The following is an 18,641-nucleotide window of genomic DNA, read 5'->3' on the forward strand; positions in this document are numbered from 1 at the left end:
ACCTGTTAGGCTCTGATAGCTCTTCAGCTGTGTGTGCCTGCAGCGCCTCTGACTCACTGGGAAGAGACTGGGAACGACTCTTTAAATTTTGTCAGTTGAACCATTCATTTTGTAAAAATGCACCAAAGCAACGCAATGTTTTATGGCGAAGTCTCCAGAAGCCATTTATAACACAGCAGCCCATTGTAGGAAGCTGCATTGTTCTGTGCTGTAGCATCTGGGGGCTGTGTGCTCCCGCACCAGCGGGTGCTGGGGTCGATGGGACACGGGCAGAGCTGCGGGGACACGCGTGTCACCCGCGCGTGGCCGAGCCGAGCGGACCGGGAGCCGCACACCCGCACCGTGTGCTGTAAGAGCACAGGGAGCTGCTTCCAAAGCGAGAGAAGCATTTCCACGCTGCTTGTTCGGCTGCCTTGTAACACGACATTTTGATGTTCTAGTGGTTTGTTGAGTTACCAGGCTAGGTCTGTGTGTGCTGAGAACGAGCTCGGACCGGGACCCTGGGCTGCCGCTGGCTTCCAGCAGACCTTCACCTTCCAGCACCCCGAGGTTTGTGTTTGTGCCCCGGAGACAGAGAGAACCCAACCCATGGTAAGAAATGCAAAGCCATCCTCGAGCACCAAACGGAGCTTCACCAAGCAGATGGGGCACCCGGACCAGTCCATGCTAAATAACACTTGTGCTTGGTTCCGGAGCCAAAGCAGTGGCACCCATGCAGCTTCTTCCCTTGTTTTAGCCCTTCGCCACATCTGGCGGGGGGGCCGGGGCAAGCAGCCCGACCCCAGGACCCCTCCTGCGCCTCGGCCGGTCGTCAGCCCATCGCCACGCAAAACAGCCAACGGTTTGCCTGCACGCATTTGGGGGGAAAACAGTTAATATGATAACAATAGCATTAAATCAGGCACAGAACTTCAAGTACAAGTCACAGCAAGAAGTTGTTAATACCTTTATTATGGGATAAAATGTATTCATGATATTAAAGACATCACATTTCTGCCCTGGTGTCACATTTTAGATGTAGCGTAGATAAATGATATATCACTGTAAGAGATCTACAAAAACCATTAGTAACCATGACATTTTGACGTCAGATTTTAAAAAATTCCTAAGTAATCTTTTTGATTTATGAAATGGTGTCCAGGTTCATCGAGACTGATCTCAGATTTATCACAGCCTGGTTAGAATTATTAATGATTTTCAATTTGTAAATCCAATGCCAGCATGTCCAAGTGCTCTCAGCAAAATCACAGAGAGCTGACAGGGAGATTTTGCTCAATCCATAGTTTTCAGCTGTTGGGAGCTTTTCCCGTTTAACCCTGCGGCGCCCGGCGTGCAAGGGCATTGTTCTGCGCGGCACAAAGAGCCGCGTCCCGGCACCGCCGCATGAATCACGGCCCGAACGGCCGTGAAACACATGGCGTCAACAGGAACGAGTGATCTGACTTTTACAGGCTCCTGCCGAAGACCCTTAAAGACTTAAATTATAATGAGAAGGAAAGCTGATCTAAGCCAGAACAGACGGGCTCGGGTAGCTTTTCCCTACAATTCATCACAGGAGCAGCTGAAAGGGAGGCAGGGGCAGAGGAAAAGCGCAGGCACGTCTCCATCCCTCAGCAGCCCCGCAGGAATGTCTCCGGAGAAGACAGCACACCTTGGACAGACACACAACCCAGAGCTCAGGCAGAATGTTTATTTCCTAATTTATGGGGTAATTGTCCCCCCACTACAGGGAGAAATTAGAGGGAGACCTGGACATTAAAATTTCCTCTGCAGTAGCAAGGCGGCTGTTTCCCAGGAGTGGGGTGCGCGGGATCTGTGCCCTTTCGCGGTGCAGGTGTCACGGAGCGGGTGCTGTCGGTGCCACCCACAGCTTGCTCCAGGACCAACACTGCCATTTGTTTTAAGACGGTTAAAGGAAAACTCCGTGATTCATCTTTAGGCTGCAGACAGCTGAATTATTATTTACTTCAAAAATGTATGTCTCTAGGTACTGAATTTTCCAGATTTTGGGCTCGCTCGTAGTGCAGCCCTGAAGCCCCAAACCCCCATGAGCCGGGACTCCAGCGGTTTTGTCAACTCCCAGCCCAGCACCAGCTGTGCTGGCGTGAATTCTCCCAGGATCACTCGGATTTGTAAGAAAGGGCAAAGAAAACCTGGGCTGTGGGGTGTGCTGGGGCTGTTTTAAGTTACTCCTGCTTCTTGAATCCACAGCCAGGCGGGTGGAACAGCTGTGCAGGTCTGGACGGTGTCGAGGAGCTGGACTGGCTGGTTTGAGCTTCGTGATGCAGGGAAATCAGGAAAACAACATTTCGAGTGGGATGAAATTGCAGTCATCCTCCAAGCCACGGCTACTGTGGCTGCTGCTGCTCCACAGAGCACTTGGGTGCCTGCAGAGTCAGTGTCTAGTTTTTCCTCAAGTACTCCACCTTAATTGGGCAGGTAAAACTCTATAATTAGGGACCTTAACTGGGGAATTTTTCTAATCCATCATATCTGCTCCATTATTCAACTCTATCAAATCCACACATGCAAGGAGAAGCAGGACATTCTTCACAACACTGTCAATATTAACGTCTTTCCAATTACAGAGCATTATAATGGCAATCTAATGAGGAACTGTGACATGCTGACTGCAACTCCCAACTTTTGATTAAAGCCTCCTTCAAGATGTTTCCCTTTAATTTACGGCACGGGGCTGTCCAGACATGGGTATGGAGACGTAGGGAGCTGGGGACCCTCCGGCACAGGCTCTGGGTGCCCAGGACCCCCGCAGCCCCCGCCGCACTGTGGGCAGCCCCAGCGCATCCTCCTCCTCCGTGGGTCTCCCAGCGCGGCTCTGCCAGGCAGGTGACGGGCGTCTGCTCTCCTGTCCCGGGATGGGGTGCCCGTGTCCCATGAAGAGCCCGGCCATGTTCCCACCCCAGCACCGCTGCCCACGCCAGTTCAGCGGCGCAGCTCCTGCCCCCAGGACAGCTCCTGCGGGAGAGAGAGGGGCAGCTCCCCTCTGACAGTGACTGACATCTCCATCCGTCCCTGGAGCTGCCGTGGGCTCTGCCGGAGAATCCTCCCCATTTATCTGTTCGCATCCTCGCAGCCTCGACACCAGGAAATGAATTTCCAAACTGACTAAGATACCTGGGTTCTTACACAACTGATCTCCCAGATGAGACACTCAATGGCATGTCTAGATATGGAGAGGCTGGAGCAGCCACCGCCTTGCACACCGCTTTCAGCACGAGGGGCCCCCCTGCAGCTCCGGGGTGCCCCCTGCCAAGACTCAGTGGGGTCAGACCTGCCCCAGCTCCCTGCACATTGAGACACCGGCAGCACCGGTACAGAGGGAGCGGTGACACCCCTGGCTCTGCACCGACCAGCACAGCTCACCCAGCTGTGCAGCAGCGCCGGGGGACCCCACATGTGTCCCCAGACCTGCCACCTGCACCAGCGCCTGGTGCCGTCTCTGCAAAGTCCTCAGGAATGTCTATAGTCAAAGCAACCCCTTGCAGTTTAGCAGCAGGATACAGCGCGTAGTAACCTCGGAGTGCTTATGGGAAGAGACCGAGGCACAGCTCCTGCCCCGGAAACCCCCGCAGTGCTGCGGGGTCCGTCCCTCCGCAGGCTTTGTTCTCTGACGGCTGCCTGGGCTGCCTGCGGATGACAGGGGAGGAGTGTGAGTTGTTGATACTGCGGCTGAAAAGGGGGGTTTATTAAAATATTCTTCTGACAGGTTCATTTTCTGAATTCCCCTGGATTATTTCCAGCATTCCAGTTCCATCAGAAATGGCTCTTTTCAGGAGATGGGGAGAGGCTTTGAGTTATTTCTTCCCTTCTCATTTAGATGGGAAAGGTTAATCCTTTGAAAGTCTGAAACAGCCACAACTAGCTGCAAGGGTTTCACAATGCAAGAGAAGCAGCGCTTGGCCAGAGCAATATCTTGAGAAACCGTAATCCTGCGAAAGACGTCGCAGTAACAGAGGCAGTGAATCGTCACAGCCGCAGCCGTTGCCGTTGGTGTGTTGGGTTGTGGCCGTGGTGCTGCGGCCATGGCCGGGCGGGGGGACAGAGCCCGTTGTGCAGGGCGTGCGAATCATCTCATGGACCTGACTCACCCTGAAGAACCCAAAAGCAAAAAGGTGGTGTGACCCCAGAAAGCAAAGGAATGCTGGTCACCTCTGAAAATTATGTGTGCACCATGCATGAGAAAACAGCAAAAGGCCATCAGGTTTGCATTGGGACCAACGACGGACGTGTGGCTGAACAGCCCCATTGGAAGCAGCTGCATTTACCCATCGCATGGAGCCAAATCCAAGGGTTTGCGGTTGGGTTTTGGTTTTTACTGAGGCTCATCTACCTCATCCTACCGAGGAGGGACCTGCAGGAACCCAAAGGAGCAGCCAGGCCCTGGTGCAGCCGGGGGGGACACAGCACGGGGTGTCCCCAGCACAGGGTGTCCCCAGCACAGGGTGTTCCAGCACGGGGTGTTCCAGCTCAGGGTGTTCCAGCACGGGGTGTCCCCAGCCTGGGGCCGGCGGGGCCATAACCCCCGATTACTCCACTAACGAGCTGGCTCCAGCGCCTCTTTCCGGAACAGACGTGATGCCAACTGAAAAGTAACATGACAACAGGCAGCGGTGGTAATAACGCGGTGAGGAGACATGGCTCTCAAGGCATCTACAGACTCCAGATTAAATGAAATTTTGACAGAGAAAAATATGTATTGGCAACATTTCTTGATCCACAATTCAAAGAGAAAATTGAAACCATATTTCCGTAAGAATCAGATGCTGGAGAGAAGTTCTTAATAAACAAAAAGAGACAGGTCATGTAATTCACTCCCTTTTCCTCTTTTCATTTCTTGGCCAGTTATTATTAAGAGTCAAGGAAAGAAGGTTTTTAACTGAAAATTTGTACTTGAACCTGACAAACAAAACAACTTGGAAGGAAGTTTCCCAGCTGCAAGTCAGAATATTTATGTCTGGAGAGGTAAGAAACAGTTCAAAACATTAAACAATTGGGAAAAAAAGAGCTGCTGTTAATGAGTTGAGATTGTCTGGTGTACAGACTCTTCACGTCGCTTCCTCAAAACAGTGGCTGCAAAAGCCAGAGGCGGGGAGGATGATGTGGACTTTGGTTCTCGTTTGTCCCGGACACAGCGAGTGTCACCTCCTGGAAGGCGACCGGTGCACCGGGTGCTGCCGGAGCCGTTACCGAGTCAGCTGCCCAGCAAGTCCCGCACTCACGTGGGAGCGACTCGGGTGCGTGTCCCGGTAGAAGATCTCAGCGTGGGAGTAATTCCACTCAAGAGCCAGTGCCCTAGGCTCAGGATATTTCCCCTGGATTTTCTGCTCTAATTGTTGCCGGGATGTGCGGCTCTGGCGGTGTCTTGGTTCAAAACGCCAGACACACGCGTGCAGGCTGCAGAGTGAGGACGTGGCCGTGCACAGACGCCCAGCACCGGCACTGGGCACGGGCACCGGCCGGAGCAGCTGCATCGGGGAGGGTGACAAGCGTCGCATCACCTCGGGAGCAGCAAAACCCCCGAGGCCACGGGCACCTCCTTCCCCAGCATGTCCCCCGTCCTGGCGCACGAGCTTCTCTGGGGCTTGGCTTTGCATTTCTTTCACCTTTGAAAAGCCACCTCCTTCCTCTTAAGTGAGAACTGGAGAAATAAGCATGGACACAGGGTAAATAAAAACCCCAGTTTGTGGAAACCCTTAGGAGAAGCCCCACAGAAGGTTCACCTGAGGGTGCTGTGCCGTGCGTGGTCAGCTCTTGCAGGGATGGTTTCCCGGCCCTGCGGAGCAGAGGGTGTCTGTGGGAGGGGGGACCTGCAGCCCCGCGCAGCCCCCGGCCCCCCAGCCCGGCATGGCCGGGAGCGCCCGGCGAGCTGTGCTGGTGCTGGTGTGGCAGAGCTGGCGGCCGGGCCCTCCCGCGCCACAGAGTGACATGAATTAGCGTGTGACAGTGACAGAAAATGGAAAAGAATGGCCCCGCAAATGCAGTTACAAGAGAAAGGCAAATTGATTTAGTGGACATATGAGTATTTTTGAGAGAGAAAGCAAGAGAGCTGCCTGACATATTCCAAGATACCCTACGATTGCTTCTCTTAAGGAGATGTCATTCAGATTTTCCTGAACTAGCCTTTAAATTACAGTTCTATAAATAGACAGGACACTGGCAGTATTTACAGTGTGAGCATCAGGTGAAAAACTACAGCTTCTGCAGCGCCTGCTCGTCTCACCTTGTATCTGCCCTGCTGGAGGTTAACTCTTATTTCCATGTTAATGCCATCTCAATCCCAATGACTGCCATTTGTCAAATTAACATTCATTTCAACAACCCAAAAGTGAGAGCTTTTAAACATTAATTCACAACTATGAGCTCTTCTCAGCACATTATTATGTTACTGTGATGAAACAAACTGCCTATGGAAAGATATAGATCCTACTGGAAATGTTGGCACTGCGGATGAGGGAGGAAACCCGCTGTGGTGGCAGAGCTGGGCCGGCTCTGGCGTTGGGGCAGAGGTGCCCGTGCGCCGGTGCTGCCGCAGATGGCAATGAAGGAGCCGGGAGCCCGGGCAGGCTCTGCTCATCGGGACACCCCGGGGTGTCCCACACACGTCCCTGTGAGCATGGGGCTGGGAGGCCCCAGCTGGAAACACAGGCTTTGCCTCGCTCAGCGGTGTCCACGCCATCCTGCGCGGTGCTCCGGGCACCGTCCTGCTGCTGCACCACCGGAGCATTGCCAGGGCGAGAGATTGCCATCTGAAACACCTAAACCGCTGCTATTGTGAGTCTGCAATTGTCCCAGCTCTCACAATGACTGACCCATGTGCTGCCTCCCATTAGTAAGACAAATTAGGGGAAGGGCACTCCTGTGACAGTGGCTGACGAGGCCACTGCCACCACATCCTGGGGCACCCGGGTGTGGGACAAAGGCAGGAAGTGGCACCAGTGCCCGTGGGACTTCCCTGCCGCGGAGCCCACGGCCTCGCCGCTGCCGTTCTGCTGCCGGCTCAGGGGAGGAGCCGCAGCTCTCCCGCACGCCGCATTCCAGCGCAGGCCCTGCGCGGAGCGCCCGGCGCCTTGGGCAGGACACGCTGGGGCTCTGGGAGCGCCCGTCCCACCTCCGTCCCCGCTCCGTCCCCTGGTTTTGCTGAGGGTCCATTCCCCAAACAAGCAGAGACAGATACCTACAACTCAACTGCATCTAGAATAATACATGGCTCCTAACCGAATACGAGGCTGTAATTCAATCAAGATGTTCTGCTGACACTATAAACTGGGAGCGCAGCTCAAAGCGGTGTGTATAAATGCCAGCAAAACCCCGGGACTGAATTACAGCTGTACTGTTGTGCCAGACACCGTCGTGGCTCAAACACAGGGGAACAAAGTCCTCTTTGTTAAACTAATTGTTTTAATACATATAAGGAAAGGACAGAAAGGACCTGTTAAATATTTGCCATTTCAGGCCTGTTCTTCATAGGACATTTTTTTCGCATGTTGTTGATATAAGCGGTTATGTGCAGCAGTTAAATCTGCCCATAAAAACGGAAAGGTCTGAAGTGTGCATGACATATTTCAGGGGGACTGGGTGACTCAGGGGGTTGGTAATGGAGCACGCAGCCTTTCACCTCTGGAGAGCTGGTTTGAATCCAAAAGCCACTACCATCTGGAGGTCGTTTGGCACCATCCCTGTTACAAGTCAGGCTGCTCTCGGTCCTAATGACCAAGCGCTTACAAGGGGAACAGGAGCAGGGGAGCCCCGTTTCCCACCAGCGCAGGCCAGAGTGTGACTGGGGAAGCTCGTCACCAGAGGAGAGTTTGGAAAACACATGCCGAGCAAACAGCTCGGGCGCTGCCGCCCTGGCAAGGGCACCGCCGGCTGAACACGGAGCGGGGGAACAGGCGGCGTGTCCAGCCTGGCACCGATGGCACAGGGCACGTGGGGCTCGGGCAGGGGCTGTGCTGGGGAATGCCGGCAGAAGTACAGACCTGCAGGAAAGCTGTGGCAATGCCTGAAAGTGCCGGGGACAGCTTGTCACCCGCCCGGCAGCTGAAAATGTGGCCCCAACAGCCGAGACCCCCTGGCTCTGAGCTGCTGGTGGGTCCCTCGGTGACCTGTGTCCTGGAGTTTGCCTGTATCACAGCAACATCCAGACCAACATCCTGTGTGCAGGCAGGTACAGCAGGTACAGCAGGTACAGGGAGGTACAGGCAGGTGTGGGCAGGTGCAGGCAGGTACAGCAGGTACAGGCAGGTACAGGCAGGTACAGCAGGTACAGCAGGTACAGCAGGTACAGGCAGGTACAGCAGGTACAGGCAGGTACAGGCAGGTACAGCAGGTACAGGCAGGTGTGGGCAGGTGCGGGCAGGTACAACAGGTACAGGCAGGTGCGGGCAGGCAGCTCCCCTGCCTGCTCTGTGGGGCAGCCGCCATGTGCCCACGGCCACCGAGCCCCTGGGGAGCCGTCCCACAGCAGCGGTGGCCCTGCGGCCTCCGGGTGACATCTCCTGCTGGCTGACCCTCTCCATGAAGACTGATGCGGAGTGTCTGCCTCCGATGTGCTGCCCATTCTGCCTGTCTGGCAGCTGAGAAGATGAGCCCTCGGTCCCCAGCCCGCTGCGAGGACGGGGCTTCACTGCACCCCGAAAGGGGCGGGACCCTGGCCGCCCGCTGCTCAGGGTGACCTTTTCCTAAGGAGAAGCTCAAAATCCATGGGTATCAGCAGAAATTGTGGGTAGAACTAAACATGCAGAAAGCACTGATTTTCCACGTGGATGCATTGCCATTAGCCCTGCCCATTAATTAGAATAATGCTAATTGTTATTACAATTATGATTATATACACTACTTCCTATTTACCGAGATTGGAAATATTTAAACCAAATCTTTGCAAAAGCTTTGTGCTTTTATCAAACCCAGTAACATCTTAGATAACATTTTTAAATGCCAAATTTTCTATGAAAACGTATATTTATATCAAGAAAATTAAATTTCAGCTTAAGCTTCTTATTATAAATAAAAGAAAATAAGTCAATAAAACAATAAATATCTAACTGAATGAAGCAGAAATTATATCCAATTATATTTTCTTTAAAACCCAATTTATCTGCCAATATTTTCTTTAAATGCTCATGTTACTTTTTCACTTACTAACAATAAATGCCTGGATGCATTTCAAAGTGGTGCCTTTTCTATTATTTCATTTCCTGGAGTCCTCGGCTTGAAAGGACATTAATAGCACACTATAAATAAAATTTAAAAAAAAAAAAAAAAAGTTACTTAAGGATTTAGAGCTGAGGATTTCTATGGAAACAAACCGGAGAGGGGGTTTGCATCAGCGTGGGGGTGGTGGATGGAAACAAAGAGCACGCACTGACAACGAAGGGAAAGTTCGGCTGCCGCACGGCAGCACAGTGGCCTGCAGCCTGCGCCGGCTTTGCGTGCTGGACGCCCGAGGGGCGGCCAAGGGTGCCCGGCACAGGGGACATCCCGGTGCTGCCCTGGTGACACCTGTGGGACGGGGCGGGGGCTGGGGGGGCTGCTAGAGCCCAAGAATTGCGGGAAAGCACAGGGACAGTCCCGTGTGCTGGGACACTGGGGCATGGGGACACCAGCGGACAGTGGGACGCTGTTGGCGGGGGTATCGCCTGTCCCATCACGGCCCAGGTCCCCCACCCGCCCCCGCTCTGAGCGTCTACCAGACGAGGACCAATCCTGCTGCCTTTGCGCACATGGGAAGCAGATTTCCAAAATGACTCGCATAACATAGGAAACAATTCAACAATCAAAAAATCTTTCACTACTTAATAGGATTTTATAAATTGAATTATCTCTTTAAGCGCTGACAGTCCGAGCCTATCAATCAATTAAGGGATGCTGGGCTGAGCCTACGGGCTCGCTCAGTGGGAGTGCGCTGCGGGCCGGGCCCGCCGGGCCCCGCGCTTCCACCGGCCCCCCCGCTTCCACCGGCCCCCCCGCTTCCACCGGCCCCGGCCCGGGAAGGTCCGCGGTTCGGGTTCGGGACCGGGCCGGGCAGGGTCCCCGGGCCCGGGAAGGTCCGCGGTTCGGGGCCGAGCAGCTCCAGCCCCGCTCGGGCCGCGCTCGGCGGGCGGCAGCGCCGGGACCTCGCTGGGACACGAGGGGCCAGCCCGGGCCCCCGCCCGGCACCCCAGGAACAGGTGAGTGCGTCGCCCAAACCGCAGCCCCGGGGCTCCGCAGCGCCGGCTGCCCCGGGGAAGTCGCCCGGGCCGGGCTCTGCTCCCCGCACGCCCCGGGCAGCCCGGGCCCGCCCCGCCTGCTGCCGCCGCCCCACGACTCCCAGCCCGGGGCTTTGTTGCCACTGCCCTCGTGGCCTTCCCTGCACACGGGTGTCTCGCCCTTCAGCTGCAAGCCGCAAAAAAGAATGAGCTTGTAAACAAACGGGTTATCCAGCCTTAATTGTTTGTCCTGAATATATTTGGCAGCTGAAAAGTCCTTTATGAGCTGAGTCTGTGGCAGCGGTGGGGCAGCGGGGCAGCACGGCCACGGGTCAGGCCGAGGCCCAAATCCAGGCACTTGTGTCTGGAGCCGGACAGACCCACGGACAGGCAGAGGCCCTGGGTGACCCCTGTCACGAGTTCTGTCTTTTTGGCAACTTTTGTTTAGGTGTCTGCAATTTGCCTCTCAGTGCTAAGGGTATGAATGCAGGCGGTGAAGCTGGTGTTATTGATGGTGCATAGGACCAGGTGTTCACAGACGAAAGGTTAGTTTATTAACCCACTGGGAGACCTTATGAAAAACAAATTCAGGTAAACAACATATTTTTCTTGACTGCTTTTCAAGATTTAAGGCAGGGATCCTGTTCTGAGTCTCTTTGACGCATTTCCATTGCACTCCGTTATTACATTCTTCAAAGAAGAGAGATTACTTCTCGTGCCACGTTCTGGGAAGAGAGAAACCTAATTGAGTCTGCTGCCCGTGCACCGGCCAGCATCTCCTTCCTAGTTATGGATGGTCGTGAGAGTTACTCAAACACATGGTCAGCCCTATCTGGAGGACATTTTTCTGTTCGGGGTCTGCAGGTTCAAGGCTGCATCCCCCATTTCTCCACCTGGGGCAGCCTGTGCCCACCATCCCCGTACTCCCCGGGTCTGTGCTGCCCGTCCTGCAGCTGTTTCCTCTGTCCCAGGGGAGTTTCATTGCGGCTCTTTGTCTGCTGGGAAGTGGGGTTCCAAGTGAAGCCTCTTGCGTGTCCCCTTGGCGAGGAGCCGGGTGTCGAGGGGCTGCACGGTGCCTGCACCCCGCGGGCAGCGCTGGCGACGCCGCGGCCCCGGGCTCAGCGCTGCGCCCGCCGCGGGGACCGGCTCGGGTGGGCGTCCTGGTGCGTCTGGGGAGGAATCGGGCAGCGTGGGGCACGGCTGCCCGTGCCCTGGGCTTCTCGCTAACCTCTGAGCATGGTGCTTGGGAGAGAAATCCCTGTGCCCTGCGTATGACCACAGGAACTTGATTAAGCACTGAACTTTAATTAATTGACTGGCTTGGAGTAATAATGTTCACAGATTCACTTTGCCCCACGAAGAAGTGAATAGTTCATTTACATGAACTGTCAGGTGTGAGGGCCGCGGTCGTGCCAACAGCCGCGGTCGTGCCAACAGCCGCGCTCCTCCACCCGCCATCAGGCAGGTGAGGGCCCAGCACTCGGGGTCTGGGCCCCCGTGCCCCCAGGCCCCGAATCCCCGCTGGAGCTGCCGCGTGCGGCACATCCCGAGCCGGCCGCACGTGCCCCGCGGCTCCTCCAGCGCGCGTCCCCTGCGCTTTAAATTGATTGGCACTTTCTATTTGAGGAAAAATGAGTTCTTAAAATTGAAATACTGGTTATTGTTATGGTAATACAGTGAGGCTGTGGCAGGAGAGATTTTAAGATACAAAAAGGCTGGTTTAAATCAAGCGGCTGATAGGTGAGTCTATATAAAGTACTCAGCACTAATGAGTTCAGAGGTATCTGCGTCCTGGCTCCGGGCCCCGCAATGCAGCTGATTCCGGGGTGGGCGCAGGTAATAACCACGATAACCGGAGGCCTTGGAGATCATTATTGCTTTATCACGTTTTGTATAGAATATTTCCGGCCTCGTTTAGGATGTCAGCCTCTATCAAACGCTTCCTTGCTTTCGGAGGGTGACGTACCCTGCGGTGCCGCTGTACCTGGCGCCCCGGGGGCACCGGGGACCCTCGCGTGGGGATGTGGACCGAGCAGGAGATTTATGAGTAACGTAAGGAAAAGGTACCGAGCCCATATTAGCGCTACATATGTTATTGCTTTCTCTCATCTTTACCTGAAATTAGTAATTTAGAGTCCATACCTTTATTTGGAAAATAATAGTACGCACAGAATTATAAAAGTTTAATATGCTCTGAGTAAAATGAAAAATGAGCAGTTATGATATTGTCTAACACTTTCAAATGTGTTTATTAATTCATGTTTTAAATCATAAGTTTCATTCTGCAGGAGAGTCATACACAGCAATAAGCAAGTTTTAAAATATTAATGAATAAACAATATTCTCTATTGAAATATAACATGCTTCTTTGAACAACGTACCACCGGTAATAAATCATAACCAGCAGAAAATTGCATTTCATATTTAATACAACTTGAACTCTGCCTTTTTATAAATGATATCTTTTTTGTTTAATTGGCGTCAGTTCAGATCTAGCAGATTGCTAATAAAATTCTGGATTTCCATATTTAATGACGCGTGCTCTTTATGCTGAATTTTACCACCAAAAATGCGGCCTTTTATTATCCTAATAGATGCGTTAATAGGTGAGCAGTGCCAGGCGTGGCGGTGCCGGTGGCTCTCGCGGGTCCCCGGCGGCGTCGCTGGCACAGCGCGGGGCCCAGTGCCGGCTCTGGCTGTGGGCGCGGGGCCCGGTGCCGGCTCTGGCTGTGGGCGCGGTGCCGGGTGCCGGCTCTGGCTGTGGGCGCGGGGCCCGGTGCCGGCTCTGGCTGTGGGCGCGGGGCCCGGTGCCGGCTCTGGCTGTGGGCGCGGGGCCCGGTGCCGGCTCTGGCTGTGGGCGCGGGGCCCGGTGCCGGCTCTGGCTGTGGGTGCGGTGCCCGGTGCCGGCTCTGGCTGTGGGCATGGGGCCGGGTGCCGGCTCTGGCTGTGGGTGCGGTGCCCAGTGCCGGCTCTGGCTGTGGGTGCGGTGCCCGGTGCCGGCTCTGGCTGTGGGCATGGGGCCGGGTGCCGGCTCTGGCTGTGGGTGCGGTGCCCGGTGCCGGCTCTGGCTGTGGGTGCGGTGCCCGGTGCCGGCTCTGGCTGTGGGCATGGGGCCGGGTGCCGGCTCTGGCTGTGGGTGCGGTGCCCAGTGCCGGCTCTGGCTGTGGGTGCGGTGCCCAGTGCCGGCTCTGGCTGTGGGCGCGGTGCCCGGTGCCGGCTCTGGCTGTGGGCGCGGGGGCCGGAGCCCACGGGGGGTCTCCTCAGGTCCCGGCTCTTCTGCCACGGGAGCCACCGCGCGCCCCGGGAAGGGGCTCAGGGCACGGCCCGTGTGCCACCCGCGCACCCGCAGCGCCCTACACGAGCGTGCACACTGCGCACACCTTAGCTGCAAATACAAATTAAATTAATTGGTTTTAATTAGCCTGTGTAAATAAGATCCTTAAGTTTGTTGCCACATGAGGGTTTTGGCAGTCTATAATAAATTAATCCTTTTTATTATATCAATGACAGGGAGATGATCAAATAGGCTTTGATACAGATTTGGGATTTATCACCTAGTAGCACTCTGATATGCGTGAACTGTTTTCTTTTCTTCCTGCTGCTGGAGGCAAGAACGAGGCAGCAAACGGCGTCTGCTCGGCGTCTCTGCTCGCAGGAGGAACGGGGACTGGGCAACAAATGGACGGGGCTGACGGGGAAACTTTGAAGCAAAGTTTGTCTTCAGGGTTCGTTGGGTAAGTAGAGTTTTCAGTGGGCAGGGCACGTGGGAAAGATGTGGGGACAAGGGGCGTCCTGTGACGAGGCACAGCAATTGGTGAATTAGTGCGCGGTGTCAGCGCACCCGGCAGCGGGAGCTGAGCCCAAGCAGCACTGGGCCGGGCTCCCCCTGCCCGGGGTGGGGAGGGCAGCAGCTTTGGGCTGCACTCACACAGGTGGTCCCTCGCGTGGCCTTCACGAGGGCAGCAGGAGCCTGTTGGCTGCCATTTCATGGCACTGACCTCCCGTGCTTATCCTACAGCCTCAGCTTGCGCCCGTCTCTCTGGAGCTGGTTCTCCATTAGCCTGGGCCACGCGCATCATTCCTCCCCCCGTGCCTGGGGGAGCCGGGTGCCACGGGGCTGCGGGACACCGCGCCGGCTGTGTCTGCAGCAGCTCCGCTCTGCGTGTCACAGCCCATTTCCCAGGTACCGCTCAGATGCAGCCGGCGCCCACGGCCGGGCTGTCAGCAAGGGTTTGAGATGCGGCAGCATCCTTCCCCTCACCCGCAGCGGGAGGAGCGAGCGGCTTTGTACTTGAGGTGCGTGGGGAGACCCAGCGTGGGCGCTGCCCGGGTGTCCGCGGGACGTGAGCAGCACCCGTGTCCCACCTGGAAAGCCCAGGACACCAGTTTAGAGCTGGGCTGTCCCCAGCGTCCCCTCTCCATGGCCAGGGAGCTGCTGCCCACTAAACCTTCTCCTGCTCTCTGCCACCAAGGGAAGGATAACTGGATGGGAATTCTAATCATATATTATATTACCGTGTCATATTAGACTAATAAAATCCTAATATGATACAGGAATGGGGAGCATATCATAACTCCTCTGTGACTAATACAATGCATGCAATAAATCACTCCCAGGGCTTATCCTTAACAATTGTATCAGTGCTTTCTGTGTCACGCTGATAACTCAGTCCCTCTGATCTAATGGTTCACTTTTCTTCACAGTCCATATGGCAGTGACATTAAAGCTAATGAAATAAAATAAAATTTGCCAATCTGAACAATTCCATTCTTTAAAAAGATCTATTTTATTAACACAAACTGGAAACATCTTCAGTTACTTGGAGTTATTTTTATCACACAGGAAATACATGGCACAGATATTGGCATCAGCATCTTGCATCCGACTCTGCAAAAGACATCGCTACGGGATAACAGGGCGCTCGGTGTGTGAACGCCACGGAGAGGAGCTCATCGCCTGCTTCGCTTTTGGCATCCGAAGGTTTGCTTTTCTCTGTGGGGCTGTGGGAGGGATGCGGCCGTGGTTCTGTGGGTCGCGGTTCTGTGGGTCGCGGTTCTGTGGGTCGCGGTTCTGTGGGTCGCGGTTCTGCGGGTCGCAGACCCAGGTGAATCTGCTGCAGTGCCAGGTGCCGTTTCTCCCCGGCCGTAGGGCTTCTCAGGACCCTCCTGTGGGACACCCCGGCCCCCAGATCCTCGGGCACAGGAGACGGCGACTCCTGGGATCTGCTGCGAGTCCCGCCGCTGGTTCCCGCTGTGCTGTGCAGGTCAGTGGGGGGGGCGGGTGGGCTTTGCTCCTCCGCCACCGCGGCGCTGGGGGCTGCAGCAGCTCTGGGTGCAGCGACGTTCACCTGCACCGACTGCCCAGACTGGGGTGTGGGGAATCAGGCCTGAGCCACCGAGCAGTCCCACGGTGTCCTCCCCGTGCCGGGCTGGGTGCGCGGTGCTGGGCCGGGTCCCCCAGGGCCGGTGTCCTGTCCAGGGTGCCGGTCCTGCCCAGGGCACTGTTGGCCCTTCGGGCTGTAGCTACCGGGTGAAACACAATACCATTAACAGCGTGATCCTAATACTGGTGCTTGCAGTAAACCTTCCTGATGTGTGATCAAGCCTCAAGGACAAGATGTTTATTATTTGCCATGTAGCCACGTGGCTGTTCTCCAATGTACGGAAAGGCCAAATTGCACTTGTAATTCAAAGGGACCCAAAGCCTTAATGCTGTGAAGCAGCAGCTAATGATGCCCAGCGGGCGCGGGGCATGCAAGTGCAGCCCAAAGGTTGTTGATGGCCTTCCTCTGAACCTCCTCCTCCGCTGACAGGTCCTTGCCTGTGGCCAGCGGAGATGTGATCAAGATGAGGGACGTCTGTGTGTTCATTACGCTGCCTACGCCTCCACTGACACACTTTACATTTAAAATACTGTTTCCATTGAGCTGAACCATAACCATTGAGCGTGTGGACTTGGGGAGCTCCATTAGCAAATGCAAATTGGTGGGTGCTTTGTCCTCTGTACACAGAAGTCTTGGGAAGTCATGGTCCCCGTCTGCCCCAACTCGTTAACTGATAATGAAAGCTTTGCAATGCATGTCTCGTTATTAACTTATTTATTTAAATGCACCACCTGTAGCGAAAGAAGCAACTTTCAGCTATAAAACTGATGGAGAAGTGGTGTCTGCTCCGGAAACAAAGGCAGCAGCAGTAACTGGTGCACAAGGGCCTGCAGGATGCAGAGGGTGCCCGCGGTCCAGGGGTCAGAGCAGGTAAACAAAGGTCTTTCTTTTACAAAACAACCCAAGCCAAGAGCTGTGGGTAGGAGACGCTGACCCACGGGCTAACTGAAGCGTGCAAATATTCGTTTAGCCACCAAGCCAACAGCTGAGGGCCTGAGGAGCTGGGACGGGCCGAGCCGGGCAGGGGCCCAGCGCCGGGAGCAGCGGCCGCCGGCTCCTCCGAGCTGCACCAGCCCGGGCGGTGAGTACGTGTATTTATCAGAGACCATTTGCTGCAAGTGATTAACGTTAATTTGATTTCCTGTGAGTCAATTTCCTTGAGATATGGTAAATAGGCTATTACCTGTTATTGACCTTTACTATATTAAAAAGACTTAAAATTAGCATTTATATATATATATGTCCTTCCAAAAAAGTTTTTTTAATAAAGAAAAATAGTTTTATAATCATATTACACTTGCTAGCTGAGGCTGTAGTTCCAAAGTTAATGTTAAATAAGGATGGTAATCAAGAGTGAAGATGACGATGAAGGTCTTTGGACTCATCCGAGCTCTGGCCCCTTCCTCCGCCTCCACTCGTCCGCTGCGAGCGGAGCGGCGCGCGCCCGGCCCCCGCGCTGCGGAGCCGCCGCGGGGCGGCCTGGGCTCCCCGAGGCCCCCTGGCCCCCGCCCGACTGACTGAGCGGCAAGAAAGTACAGCAGCGGTTCATCATGAAAGCAAAAAGTTTATTCATGTTCGAAACTACATAGAACTACCACGAGGAAGACTCTTCAATCCAGGGTGTAATCCAGTTAGAAAGTAACACGAAACGGTTTAATACATTAGAATCACTGCCACAAATTATTTTCATGACTCAATCAGTTTCAGAATCGCATACAATACAAAAGAGAGAAAGAAAGGGCCCCCTGTCACACAGGGGAAATGTACAGTACTGAATACTGATGTCTGTATGCATTACAATTAGTTGTTGGGTTTTGCGTGGATTAGGAACAAGATGAAGAACATTCAAAATGTTTCTCAGTATTTACAACAGTTTCACTGTTTTGTGTTAAACAAGTCCCCATGTTTCCACTTCGCTTCTGTAAAAGTTGCCAACGCAACCCTGATTCTTTTAAAAGATTACAATGTACATTACATTTCATGGGGAAACAAAGAGTTAATTACAAGATGCAAAAAGATAAGAAAGAGACAAACTACAGCGTGAGTATCGTTCAGAGGTAGTAAGTGAGCACTCTAAGCTACAGAACATGTTGAAAGTCTATTGGTTCGTATGAGTTCGCATGAGGTAATAAAGCTGTGTTTGATTGGTGAGATGTATAAATACTCTTTTGCTACACTATGTACAACACTCCATATGATGGTGCTTTCCCTTTGTTTGCCGCCAGCGGAGGCGCCGGCAGGCGCGGGCAGCACCAGCTCGTACTGTAAAACCCGGGAGCAGCAGCGCCGGCGGCCGGAGCCGCCGCGGCCGCACCGGGACACGAGGAGACGCGGGTCGGGGCTTCGGCAAGAAAAGATGCTCCTGCTTTCCAATCTAATTGGTAAGACAATAGATCACAACAAAAATGTGACGAATAAGGATTCTTAAACACAACCATTAACCGAAATAACCGAACAGCTCTTTTTATTCCAACTCTATAAGAGATATGAAAAGATTAAACACAATCAAAGTCTGCAATTCATCTTGACTTTCCATGAGAATATGCACAGAGTTAAATTTGGGTGAGGTGTTGCTTTGTGTCTGCTCTCGCTATTGAGGTTAAGCTTGTCCTGTACTTTTACCCTTAAGACCAAGTAATTGGCAACTGTTAGACCAACGCTGTTAAAACTGCTGATAATAAATTATGATAAAATAGTTACAGGGCTATAAACAATGCTAAATCTTGGCCTAATTGGATAAAGTGCTTTTTAACATTGTGTGTTTTAAGTATAAATACAAATGATTATGATACCTTTAAAAAACAGATTTACCAAGTTTCCTAATAAGACAAGGTTTTACAGTAAAGCTGTAGGTGGTTGGCTACAAAAACTCTTTCCTTTTTCTCCTGTGACTCTGAATGCGCTAATCAAGGCATCTCAGCGCAGGGAAAAAGTGTTGCTAGGAGATTAGTTAGAGGTATCAGAGTGCACACTTCCCGGCCCTTCTGTAGGGGAAGTCACAGAAGATGGAGTAGTTGCGTCCTGCCAGCCTCCATTAGCCTGAAAAGGGAAA

At 53.8% G+C, this 18,641-nt stretch overlaps 2 protein-coding genes across 15 annotated transcripts in view; one reads left to right on the plus strand and one right to left on the minus strand.

The window, feature by feature from the left end:
- Nucleotides 1-9,882: 9,882 nt before the first annotated feature.
- Nucleotides 9,883-18,434, plus strand: LOC135575830 (uncharacterized). Of its 6 annotated transcripts, none has more exons than XM_065035367.1 (7): nucleotides 9,892-10,187; nucleotides 10,654-10,750; nucleotides 13,813-13,939; nucleotides 15,049-15,469; nucleotides 16,327-16,459; nucleotides 16,541-16,670; nucleotides 17,815-18,434. In XM_065035367.1, exons 2-5 carry the CDS (start codon nucleotides 10,690-10,692, stop codon nucleotides 16,399-16,401), a joined length of 684 nt encoding a protein of 227 aa, XP_064891439.1. In that variant the 5' UTR covers nucleotides 9,892-10,187; nucleotides 10,654-10,689; the 3' UTR covers nucleotides 16,402-16,459; nucleotides 16,541-16,670; nucleotides 17,815-18,434. The 6 variants fall into 6 exon arrangements, 5 of the variants coding, with proteins under 5 accessions (XP_064891438.1, XP_064891439.1, XP_064891440.1 ...); XM_065035368.1 differs by having other exon boundaries at nucleotides 9,893-10,187; nucleotides 16,560-16,670; XM_065035369.1 differs by having other exon boundaries at nucleotides 9,895-10,187; nucleotides 15,049-15,186; nucleotides 15,355-15,469; nucleotides 16,019-16,670.
- Nucleotides 17,134-18,641, minus strand: part of PBX3 (PBX homeobox 3) — a 104,953-nt gene continuing 103,445 nt past the window's right edge. For all 9 annotated transcript variants that reach the window (XM_065035361.1, XM_065035357.1, XM_065035356.1 and 6 more), the window contains one exon: nucleotides 17,134-18,628. In XM_065035361.1, coding sequence (XP_064891433.1) covers nucleotides 18,536-18,628 — 93 coding nt within the window. In that variant the 3' untranslated portion in view covers nucleotides 17,134-18,535. The remainder of the gene's footprint in view (nucleotides 18,629-18,641) is intronic.

This window comes from Columba livia, chromosome 19, assembly GCF_036013475.1.
Source record: "Columba livia isolate bColLiv1 breed racing homer chromosome 19, bColLiv1.pat.W.v2, whole genome shotgun sequence".
Classification (NCBI taxonomy): domain Eukaryota; kingdom Metazoa; phylum Chordata; class Aves; order Columbiformes; family Columbidae; genus Columba; species Columba livia.

What these genes read in the sequence shown, in the direction of transcription:
- LOC135575830 (XM_065035366.1), top strand. Translation starts at nt 10,690, where the DNA reads ATGCAGGCGGTGAAGCTGGTGTTATTGATGGTGCATAGGACCAGGTGT. An exon ending in TTGTCTTCAGGGTTCGTTGG is followed by an intron (nt 13,940 to 15,048) that starts GTAAGTAGAGTT and finishes TTTATCACACAG; the next exon opens with GAAATACATGGCACAGATAT. An exon ending in GTTCCCGCTGTGCTGTGCAG is followed by an intron (nt 15,470 to 16,018) that starts GTCAGTGGGGGG and finishes CTCCGCTGACAG; the next exon opens with GTCCTTGCCTGTGGCCAGCG.